At 34.0% G+C, this 12,229-nt stretch overlaps 1 protein-coding gene across 7 annotated transcripts in view; it reads right to left on the bottom strand.

Moving 5' to 3' along the window:
- FOXP2 (forkhead box P2) overlaps positions 1-12,229 on the bottom strand; it is a 277,840-nt gene that overhangs the window by 55,133 nt on the left and 210,478 nt on the right. For 3 of the 7 annotated variants that reach the window (XM_023228239.3, XM_023228233.3, XM_023228235.3), the window contains 3 exons: positions 11,149-11,286; positions 9,820-10,020; positions 8,119-8,296 (listed from right to left, as the gene is read on the bottom strand). In XM_023228239.3, the coding sequence (XP_023084007.2) occupies positions 8,119-8,296; positions 9,820-10,020; positions 11,149-11,268 (499 nt within the window). In that variant the 5' untranslated portion in view covers positions 11,269-11,286. Of the gene's footprint in view, positions 1-8,105; positions 8,297-9,819; positions 10,021-10,183; positions 10,235-11,148; positions 11,287-12,229 lie in introns of all 7 variants that reach the window. The other 4 variants (XM_023228238.1, XM_023228237.1, XM_023228234.2 and 1 more) reach the window with 3 other exon arrangements.

Genomic DNA, 12,229 nt, shown 5'->3' with positions numbered 1-12,229 from the left:
TCTATCTATCTATCTATCTATCTATCTATCTATCTATCTATCTATCTTTCTATCTATCTAGTCTACCTCTTGTTATCACCAGTCTCCCTCTAATACAATTTAAGTTTTATAAGAGTAGGAATTTCTTGTTTTACTGGTATATCTCCACTGCCTTGAACAGTGCCTGGCACGTGTTCAATAAATATTTGTGAATTTCATTGATTATAATAGAGTCATACGTTTCTTGAAGACATATTGGTGCCCACATGGAAGTTTTGTGACTCTTAAAGGGCATACTCTATATGAATATTGCTACAATACAAGACTAATGTCTACAGAATTGTATATGGCACTAGTTACTTCTAACATAGATTGAGTGGCTAACAACATTTTACATCTCAGTTAACGGCTTAGATGGTTTTAGAGATTATACCAACTAATGATGTTACTAGTAATTCAGTTTTGGGATTTTATTAATAATTTAGTTACGTAAGTATCTACTTGCCTTCTAAAAGTAGATTTCTATGATACTATTCATTTGTACTGAAAATTAGTGATATCACCACGCTATCGCAATAAGGTAACAAATATTAGGCAGTTAGTAGGCCCTCAATAAAGATTAGATGAATAAATGACCTGTTCAAATAATCCAAATAATGTTTCTTAATTAAAAACAGGAAGAAATAGTCTTAAAATATTATATAACAGATAAGAGGCAGAGAATAAAAGAAGTCAAAAAGATTCATTTTAGCAGCAGCGGGTCCTCAAATGTCAGCATATTAGAATCACCTGGGCATATTTTAAAATTTCTAAGACCTTACCACAACCCACACCAATAAAACCACAATGTTAGAAGGGAAACACAGGCATTAGTAGTTTTTGAAGCTCCAAAGGTGATTCCAATGCACAGATAATTTTGGGGGTACATTTTTAAAAAGAGAACTATTACCTTGCTCTTGGGACAAAGCTTTCAACCTAAAAATTGCTCTGCTCTTTTATATGCATACAAAACTACTTAGAAAATGTGAAACAACTAGCCAATTGATTTTGTACAATTTTGAAAGTTTTATGAGCTTTGAAGTCTTGATGGTTTGCAATAATTAATCTAGGTTATTTTTCAGGCAGTGATATAACAAGTTCAGTATTTCCAAAACAGTGTTCTATGGAACAGTAGTCTTATAAATGCTGTTAATCTAAGAGGTCCGTGTTCTCTATCTTGGAGACTTTATTATTCATGTAAAATAGTTCTGAGATGTGTAGTAACAAGGAAAACTTGAATCTCATTTTGAAGTCAGCGTTTTCCAATTATATTTGAGGAAGAAAAACCCAAGAAACTTTTTACAATTACACTAGTTTGTGTAAGTTTTAAATACCAGGTGTAAGTTTAGGAGTCACCAACTGATCCCTAGCCCACACCCCTCCCTAGTCTTTCTATTTGAAAATGCCATGTAACCTTATCCAGTTTCTTAAACTTTCCATGTTCAAAACTAAACTCCTGTTTATACAGCTCCCTCCCTCAACCCCAACTCAGTTCTCTTTAGAGTCTTCTTCGTCTCTGTTTTATTTAACTGATACTTACATAGTGCTTTTGATATGCCAGACATTCTTCTAAGTGCTTCACATATGATATCTAATCTAATACCCCAAACCTTTGCCTTTGCACACTAAGGCAAAGAAAAGTTAAGTGCCTTGCTCTAGAGCTACTCTCTTGCAGAGCTTCCTCACATTTTCGGGTCATTATTCATTAACCCTTTCCTCAGGACTCCTTCTGAGGGTCACCCCATTTTCCTATTGTTACTTAGGTTTTTCCTGTTCTTGCCTTTGTTTCTCTCCTATGGAGAGAAATATATTTTACTTAACTTATTTAACTTAACTATATATTTTACTTAACTTATTTATTGTCTGCCTTCTACACTAAAGTGTATGTTTTATGATGGCAGGGATTTTTGTCTGTTTGTCTGTTTTCTTCACTGCCATATGCCCGGTGTCTGTAAGAGTGCCTGCAGTCAGTGAAAGCTCAAAGAATATTACTTGAAAGAGTTTTAAAATTTGGCCAGAACACTCGTGTACTGGCAAACATACTCTGGGAATCTGTGGACTAGACTATTATGATTAATAGACAACTTTTATCTTAAGTGAAGATTATTCGGTTTCTCTTATTTCAAGGATATATACACTAGAAGTGCTAAAAAGTTTGGTAATTATTCAATTTTAAAATTCCATGGCCACAAAAAATTGGGAATCCCTATTCTACTTTTGGATAATAATTTGGGCTTGTGCTTATTCACTGCCAGTACCACAAACATTAAAAGGTTTTTACCACAGGAGCTGAGTAAATGAAAGGGTAATTCCTTAATCAAATTGCCTATCATACCACAGATAATACAACTTAATAATAATTCTTATGACAGGGTCTGACTGGAGTGCAATAGCATGATCACAGATCACTGTAGCCCTGACCTCATGGGGCTGAAGTGATCTTCCCTCCTGAGCCTCCCAAGTAGCTGGGATGTGACCAACCACAGGCACACGTCATCATGCTCAGCTCATTATTTTATTTTTTGTAAAGACAGGGTCTCATTGTGCTGCCCAGGCTTGTCTTGAACTCCTGGGCTAAAGTGAACCTCAGGCCTCAGTCTCCCAAATTGCTGGGATTATAGGTGTGGTCCACTGTACTTGGCCTAATAATAATTCTTTAATCCCACATTCAGAGTTTGTGGAGCATCTACAAGCTGCCAAGCACTGTGCTAAGAATTAATTAAAATTAATTCATATCTAGATTATATGTCCTTAAGGTACACGAAGTTTAAAAATGTCTACACTAGTTTCAACACAGCTTTGAAAATGCTAAGTTGATTTTTACTTATTACTAAAATAAGTAAAAAGCAACTTTTATTAGTAAAAAAATCTCCTTAGCAGCTTTTTCACACTCAAAAAAATAAAAGATTTTTTCAATGTCGTTTCTTTTTCTGTGTCCAGTAATTGATTTTTAAATGTTAAATAAATAATTGTATATATTATGATGCAAAGTAGGTATATCATTAATTTTTAACGAACTTATTTAGTGATACTCTACTTATTTTCTAAGGTTACTTATAATTTAAAGTAATAAAATTGAGTTTTGGTAGAAACATTTGTATCATATATATTCCGTTAAGCCAAATTGATATTTAATATTTGAATTGGAATCACTGAGATATTACTATGTACTTTTCAGTTTTCATCTTAAATTTTATATTTTACAATGTGAAACTTAAAAACTAGTATACACACATGGCCAGAATAACTGAATCACAGAAAAGGGTATATATTACAAAAGTAGACTTCCCTACCAGCCTTGACCTCTGGATACCTATCTCTCTTCTTCAGAAGAGAGTTCCACTTTCTGGAGTATCCTTCAGAGACCTGGGTGTTCACTTATAATTTGACAAACTCAACATATTATTGATTTATATTTGACCAGAGGTCTACTATCACCTACAGATACAATGTCCATCTTTAAAATGCCTGTCTGAGAGGTGAATTAAATACACACTTGTCCAAATGCCAAATTTAGCAGAAGTAGGTATTCAGCTGAAACTGAGATCAAAGAGAAATTATCTTCACCAAAGACGGAACTCCTGGGATACGTGAATACATCTGATACTAACAAAAATTAGTACTATCATTTTTTATAGGTTGCATTTTAAAAGCGTGATTGATATTCTATTACAAAACCAATGATGTTTCGTTTTTCTAGTCATATTTTAATGTAGCAAAGTTGACACACTGCTTTTGAGTCTTCCTCTCAAGATGTAAAGAATTGCCAAATAAAACTTTAAAAAAAATTTTATGAGATAAATGGAATTAAATTCATGTTAACATTATACATTCTAGTTCACAAAATAATTCTACAATAATTATAGAGTTATGATATAATTTAATCTGAATCTTTTTTATAGTTTTTCAAAAACTAACTCAACACACTCAATATTTTTCTATATATGTAAGTATTTACTAGTTTTTTTAAGCATAAAATTAACAGCATTCACAGGTAGCTTGGCAGAGTTTTATACCTGCAATGATAAATGTACATTTAAACTTGAATTCACTGATGAAATTTTAGCACATAAAGCACCAAATAAGTTTTTTTTTTCCCCCAAGTTACAAATGGAAAACTTTCTGATATTTGAAAGGGAATACTGACATGGTAATAATTTTGCCTGACATGAATTGTTCATATTGCTAGTGTTTTTGCTACAATTACATACAATAGTAATCTATGCAAGCACAGGATCATTGATTAAGCAGTAAATCCAGGATGCCAGAAGTAGGCCTTTGGCTACTTAGACTTCCATAAGCATAGAATGAAGCCAAAGCCAAATAGCTAATTTTGGCTGAATACTGAGCCCAAAGACTATCTTCAGCACAATTCTAACTCAGCCTAAAAACATTATTATATTTTATTTCAATACATTTCATTTTTAATTGTTATTCAACCACTCTTATTCCAAGATTCTCTCGTTCTATAATATGTTAATTCAGAAGAATTCCTGGCTAGAATCTAGCATTCCCTGTTTGGTCTTTCAAATTGGTAATGAAAATCTTGTCTTTTAAGTAACTTTTATAAATTAAAAAATATGTAAAAATTTGGAGTGACAGAAAATCATCAACACATGTATTCCTATCCCTATAGTCATAGTAAATGTGTGAATATATCATGGATTAGAGTATACAAACGTTTATCGGATGTCAAAAAATATCAATGTTTAAAGTTAACTTCGTCTTTCCTAACCAATAGACAATGATACTGGTTTTAAAATGTTTCACTAAATTTCATTACCAGATAATATATAAATTATGTTGTTTTCATATTACATAGATTTATAATGAGTATATTATTCAAGATGGAACTATAAATCCATCCTTTCTATTTGACTTATGTATGTATATACCTATATACCCATACTTATGTATATACCTATCATCAGTCTGTATAAAACCAAACATATACTTAGGAGATGGAAGTTTACTTGCCTAACTAAAATCCAAAATTAATATTAATGATGATTTTTTTTTGAGACGGAGTCTCGCTCTGTCGCCCAGGCTGGAGTACAGTGGCCGGATCTCAGCTCACTGCAAGCTCCGCCTCCTGGGTTTACGCCATTCTCCTGCCTCAGACTCCCGAGTAGCTTGGACTACAGGTGCCCGCCACTTCGCCCGGCTAGTTTTTTGTATTTTTTTTTAGTAGAGACGGGGTTTCACCGTGTTAGCCAGGATGGTCTCGATCTCCTGACCTCATGATCCGCCCGTCTCGGCCTCCCAAAGTGCTGGGATTACAGGCTTGAGCCACCGCGCCCCGCCAATGATGATCTTAAATGATTAATATTTAAAATAATTTACACTAAGATGATAAATATAAAACTTCAGAGAAGAATGTAGATAAATCTGCTATTCTACCAAAATTCTTATAATTTTGCTATTTCTCATTGTTATATGCACATATTTTAATATAATTTAAGAAGCTGTAACTCTAAAAGTAGCATGAAGAAGTTGTGCTAAATTATAGGGATAAATAAAATATGGCATAGTTTCAGGTCAGGTGCAGTGGCTAATGCCTGTAATCCCAGCACTTTGGGAGGCTGAGGCAGGCGGATCACTTGAGGTCAGTGGTTCGAGACCAGCCTGGTCAACATGGTGAAACCCTGTCTCAACTAATAATATGAAAATTCGCCAGGCATGGTGGTGGGCACCTGTAATTGCAGCTACTCAGAAGGCTGAGGCAGGAGAATCACTTGAACCCAGGAGGCGGAGGCTGCAGTGAGCTGAGTTGGTGCCACTGCACTCTAATGTGGGTGACTGAGTGAGACTCCTCAAAAAAAAAAAAAAAAAAAAAGACACAGTTTTAAAGACACAATGAGAACATCATCCATTAATCCATCATTGCATATTAATCCTACTTAGTTTTTATATGGCTATTTTTCAAGGCTAATATCAACCAACCAAAAACCTGGTGCAAAGTGAACTGGAAACTGATAATAAAAATATTCAAAATACTTTTACCTTAACCTCTAACTAAGGAAGAAATGATTCAGGGCTTAGACTGTACAACAATTTCCCATTCTAGTTTTGGGATTCCAGCACAGTACCGTAATGTTAGGTTCCTTTACTGTAGCTAGTGTATTCAACATACAATGAGCATCCACAGTGATACTTTTCACACTTAATCATCTAAATCATAAAAAATAAGATGATGATGCCGGTTTGTGTGGCTTACATGGCAACAACAGAAACTTTGATCAGTGAACCAACTACATTTGTGGCCCTACAATTATTCAAATGGATTATTTTAACCTATATTAATGAAAACATAGTTTAGGGATCATCTTTTTTCCTTTTCAAAATATAAATTTTCTGCTCAAAGACTGATATCTTCAGATTTACTTTCCTTTCCCTAAATGTTCACCATTTTCTCATTTCATCTCTCATATATCTTATCAAGGATAAAAACAGAAAAAAAAGGGAGAAACAAGGATTCTATGAAAATAAATTTTAATTTGAATTTCAGGTACTTTCTATTTGAAAACTATTGGAATGATTGTATTATTATAAATTTCATTGTTCAGAGAGATGTTTTTTGCTTGTTTTGAAAGAATGTGGTTTCACAATATGTTTTAAACAAGTTACATTGTGCTCCTATTAGCAAATATTTTAAAATTTCTTCAAATGTTTACTTGAATTGATTTAATAAAATAAGATTGTGGTAGATCATGCTTTTCTGTTGATGAAATTCTCATATAGTTATATCCTAAATACCGATTTCATCTGAACTTTACTGAAAACAAAAAAAATTGTTTGTTTTAGTATAGTTTCTATTGAAGAAATCTATGTTTACATTGAAATAATTTTATAAACTCTTTTTTCTTTCTTACTTTTTCATGTCTTTAAATTGTACTTATTTTTCTAAAGAAGAATGTGAATAGAACATTCATTGATGTAATGATGCTATCATTTATTTCAATTTTCTTTAGAATAACTCAGAAAAATAGGCTTATTGCCTTTTCTTTTGCTATTTAAACTTTATCTTTTTTGATTTCCTAGGAGTGCTTCAATCAGGTGAATTAGAAGATTTGAAGTCAAGTGAGAGAGGAAAATCAGGAAAAAAAAGCCAAAGAGACATTAATTTGATAAATTAAAAGAGAGAACATTACCACGATACTCTTGATTTTCTTTAGTATGTCCTTTAGAGTCAGCAAAATGTGCAGCCAATGCTACTACAATATGAACTCCTCTGTGACAAATACAATTAATTTGAATTAATGTACATTTGGATCAATGTTTGTACCAACAAAATCCAAATGCAAGTTAGAATATCCTTTTATAAAGTATAATGATATATAAATTACCTGAATTGAGAATTTTAGCACACAGTCATTTGTTTACCATTGTTTTTCTTTTTTTATTTAAAACTCTTTCCATTTCCCAAAAGTGAAGGGTCATGGATATGACATACAACCGTATTATCAGAGTACCTCCAAATTTTTCTTACAGACAAATAAGAATACAGTTGACAGATTTTTTAAAACTATAGTTTACAATACATACATAGGCAATATTATTTGAGAGAAAAAAGAATGGATATATCCTATGACATAGGATGGGGTTCTACAAAGCTTAACTTGTAATGTGGTCTATAGAAATTCATAAAGCCTCTCTTTTACATGTGGTGATTTCAGTGTGAAGATTGGGAACTTTTATCTTTCTCTTATCAGTTGTCCACCAAACTCCTATCAGCTCACTTAGTTAAATGGACTGCTGTCAGCCTTCCCAGTAATCCAATGCCCTGCAGATCCCTCCTGTACATTCAATAGTGCTTAAATTGTGTTGCCCTTATAAATTGTTTTGTGCCCATAAGACTAATAAATACACATTTAATATCTAACAAAACACCTGAAATTTTTACTTCACATTTGAAAGCAGTATATGGTCAAATTTCTGAGCCTCTAGAAAATGGGTCATGCCACCATGTTAACAATCATGTTTTAATAATAAACTTGAAAGTCATAAAAACAAAATTTCTCAAGGTATATGGCAGAAAGATCATGAAATGGCAGAAAGTACAAGATTTGAAATGAAGCGTGCACAACATTTTGTATATACCTTGAGGCAGCGATTGGACAGGAAGTGCCGCCTGGCCAGGTGGAATGGAGATGAGTCCCTGACGCTGAAGACTGAGCAGATGCTGCTGCTGCTGGAGTTGTTGCATCTGGAGAAGCTGCTGCTGGAAGACAAGCTGCTGGGCTGCCAACTGCTGTTGCTGCTGCTGCTGCTGCTGCTGCTGCAGGTATCAGAAAACCCAAACCAGTAAACAGCAGAGGACATGGTCTGCACAAACAGCTCTCTTACAGAGAAATGCACACTTCTTTCATTGCCTGAGTGGGTTTTTTGGTTATCCCATAGTCAAAGTTCAGGGGCAGAATGTGAGTAAAGTTCTAGATTTTCAGTTGCCTTTCTTTCAATTATTAAACAGTATTAGAGAATCAAGGAACTTGCATCAAAAAAGTATCGAGCAAGGTCTAGAGATAGCATGTAATAAAGGTTCGGCTTTTTAAAATCTACTTATTGTAGATAATAATAAATTTCTCTAGATTAAAAGAACACCACTTTACAGAAATAGTCAACTTCTACAACATGCTATTTTTTTTCTTTTTTCCAACTGAATAAGTTTGATCTGCAGAGGTCCATGAATGTGGTCTCTGGTGATCTATTAGTAAACTGGGATGTACCCTTCATAGGATAGGCCTGTTAGCTCTCTCTCTCTTCTCCTCTCTTGTTGAATATATTAAAGGCAGAATTATGTTCAAGGCAAAAAAAAAGTGCCCTTATTATAAGAAAAAGTATAACTTCCAATTTTGTGAGGCATTACAAGACAAACCAGAGGTCTTTGGACTCCAGAGGGTATGAGATGGCAGTCACACTTCAGAGAAAGACAAGCTGCTGTGGAAGACCTTTCCTTTTTAGTTTGGGGAAAGAGAAACTTCTGATGCGCTCACTGGAAAACAGACTGCATAATGGAGCAAGTCATGTGGATTGCCCAAAGCCTCCGGAGAAATAAGGGAGCAATTTCTATTCTGTAGTTGATGGCTGTCTGAAATTCTATTCAGAAATCCAAACAGAAACAAAGCCTCAGGAGGTCAAAACTGTTTCCTGTACGTTTGCATAATGGGCAGCTTGAAGACAACGGCTCTGATACCTGCTGATCAATTTAACTACTTCAACATGTTTTGTTTGTATTATGTTTATATTTGATGCAGTTTGCTGACAAGTGCAAGCTAGGCCTGAGAAGCCCGCTTGTCAGTTTGATTTATGAGCATATCAAACTGTAACTTTCTACTCGCCACTCTAAACCTACAGTAGCAGTTCATTAATCAGGGGCCTGTGACTTTGAAATCTGTGCTCAACCAGTTTCTCCCCTAGTCTCCCCACCCCCAACAATAGGCCAAATTTGCATGCATGTTCTCTGAGCTGCACCACTGAGAAAAATAAGGTTCCCTCACCAACTTAGATTCTCTATGAATACAAGATAATCAGTACTTTGTCCACCACACAGCTTGTTCTTTGTACTGTGATTCATTAGTGAACATTAGACAACAGCAGCATTAGATTGTAACTCTCAAGTTCCATGCTACAAAAAAGGAGTGCCTGAGAGCCTGTCACTGTTATTAAGCTCAGTAAAAATATATAATACTGCAACTTTGACAGCAAGAACCTTGTTATAGGAAGATCTAAGATGATTCTTGCCACTCAAAGCCCCTTCTTAACTGCAAACTGTTATGTATCAATGAGATAACCGGATCCTACCTCTTTCACTTGCTTTCCAGGATGCTGTTGCTGCTGCTGCTGCTGTTGCTGCTGCTGCTGCTGTTGCTGCTGCTGTTGTTGTTGTTGTTGTTGCTGCTGCTGTTGTTGCTGCTGTTGTTGCTGCTGCTGCTGTTGCTGCTGCTGCAAAAGCTGAAGATGTAACTGCTCTTGCTGTTTCTTGTAAAACTCTTGTAGTTGTTGCTGAATAAACCATTTTGACTTTAATAAATAAAGGCAAAAGTTTCACGTATTATAAATCTCCTAAACTCTTCTAGACTGGCATATGGCAGAGTATCCATTAAGATTCATCTCATAAAAACAGCAAAAAAATATACATTGGATTCAAAGAGATAGCTCTACATACATTTTTTTCCAAGGCAGCTCTGAAATTTTCCAATCCAGAATCCAAAAAATCCTAAACAAAAGGGTATAGGGTATAGAAAGTCTGTATTCTAAAGGTTCAGAGCCAAATTAATACTTTAAATTATTACATCTGAAGTCCTACTGGCATATAAAAACTAGGCTATACTCTACCAGTTGTAAAAATAAAAATTTAGCTACATAAAATCAGGTTGCTCAGTTCTTATTGGAAAAAACTTAATCCATCAGATGTTCAGAACAATGTCAGATTTACAAGTAATTGGTCTGTAGTCATCAGCACAGAAGTTAGCAAAGTAATTATATATAAAAAATGTCTGGTAAAGCACATTATTTTCTCTATAATAAGTAACTGTATAACATAAAGTCTACATACACTCAGGGTTCCAATATGGTATATATTAGCAACACTATGTTATTTTAAAAAGATAAATTTCATAAATTTGTGGCTCAGCTGCCTAATTTCATTATAATAAATAGATCCTTCTCTTTCTAAACGATGAGTATACTATGAAAAGGAAAATTGGGGATGTTAACATTCTCCATTTTAACAAAGTGGTCAATTCAAATTTCATACTTTTGTGAACTAAAAGGAATGCTAAGGCGTTAGGAGTTTTAAAAGCGACTATTGTAAGTATTTTTGCATTTTTCTTGGTAAGTCAACAAATCGAATGTACCTAAGCACTTGAATATTTAAATATTGACTTATTCCATTTTCAAATTACATCTCCCTCTGCTCTTATTCTAGACTTTAAAATTTTTTTTAAAAACCTAAGCAATCTAGATTTTCTTACGAGTTCTATAATTAAAACGTTACATTTATGTTCTAGCATGCTAATAGGTTGTCCTTTCAAATGGAGACTGAGTTGTCAAATATGCCCACTGCACTTTCAACTAAAGTGCACACCGTCTAAGTCATGCTAGAACACCAAAGCAGGTAACCCACATTACCTGCTGCAGCATGACGGCCTGCTGCTGTTGGAGAAGGGCTTGGAGCTGCTGAGGAGACAGGACTTGTTGCTGAAGGATCTGCTGCATTTGCTGAGGGGTGATCACCTGGGGAGTCATCATGGCCACTGACACAGGCACCTTGCACAGAAAGAGAAAAAGAAAGAGAAATGGTGGTCATAACCAAATATCTGTTAATTGACTTCACAAATATTATGTTATCGTTCATAAATTCTTTAGCAGTGATGATCAATAATTTTTATGTCACATTTTAATGTAACTTCTTTAAAATACTACTAAAGTATCACAAAACACAGACACTAACTTTCCAGAGGCATCAGATTTCATCAAACTCTTTATGTTCCATAGCTCTTATTTAACATGTTTAGATATTTGAACTTCAGCTATAATATCTATAGTCAAAAATAAACAATTACATGGCGGTGTTCTCAATACTTTATAATTGATCATCTCATCAATGTCACAGTGCTATAAATATAAAGGTTTCTGAAATGTCTTAAAAGTGTAATTAAAATAAATAACAAAGGTTAAAAAATTGGAAATAATATGCATATAAATATGTTATCCAAACTAGTAAAAAGCATGTGTACAGTATATTTACTTAAAAAATATAATCACCATCTTCAAAACTTTATATGTACATAATAAAGTACTAGAAAATACCTAAGTCATAAAATTTAGCATATGAGAACACGTGGTAATTCATACAGGAGATACATATATACGTGTGTGTGTGTGTCTCCAGAAAAATGATATACATAGGTCTTCTGAAAGAAGAACTCACAAAACTAGTATTCTAGCTCCTTCTTTAAACCTTTTCTTATTTCAAACAACTAAGTTTATACTAGGAAGTACAAAAATTTAGCAATTACTCAAAGCTTATTCATTGAACTGAAAATAATAAAAGTAATTTACTTAAAACTTTTTTTCTACTACTTCCTTTATCTTCAGGGTTCTGAGGTTGAGAGGCAAAATGAAGACAAGGAAGAAGAAAAAGATATAAAGGAAAAAGAAGGAAGGAAGGAAGGAAGGAAGGAAGGAAGGAAGGAAGGAAGGAAGGAAG

The sequence above is a fragment of the Piliocolobus tephrosceles genome, chromosome 8 (assembly GCF_002776525.5).
Source record: "Piliocolobus tephrosceles isolate RC106 chromosome 8, ASM277652v3, whole genome shotgun sequence".
NCBI classification, from domain to species: domain Eukaryota; kingdom Metazoa; phylum Chordata; class Mammalia; order Primates; family Cercopithecidae; genus Piliocolobus; species Piliocolobus tephrosceles.
This window is presented reverse-complemented; position numbering and strand designations above follow the sequence as displayed.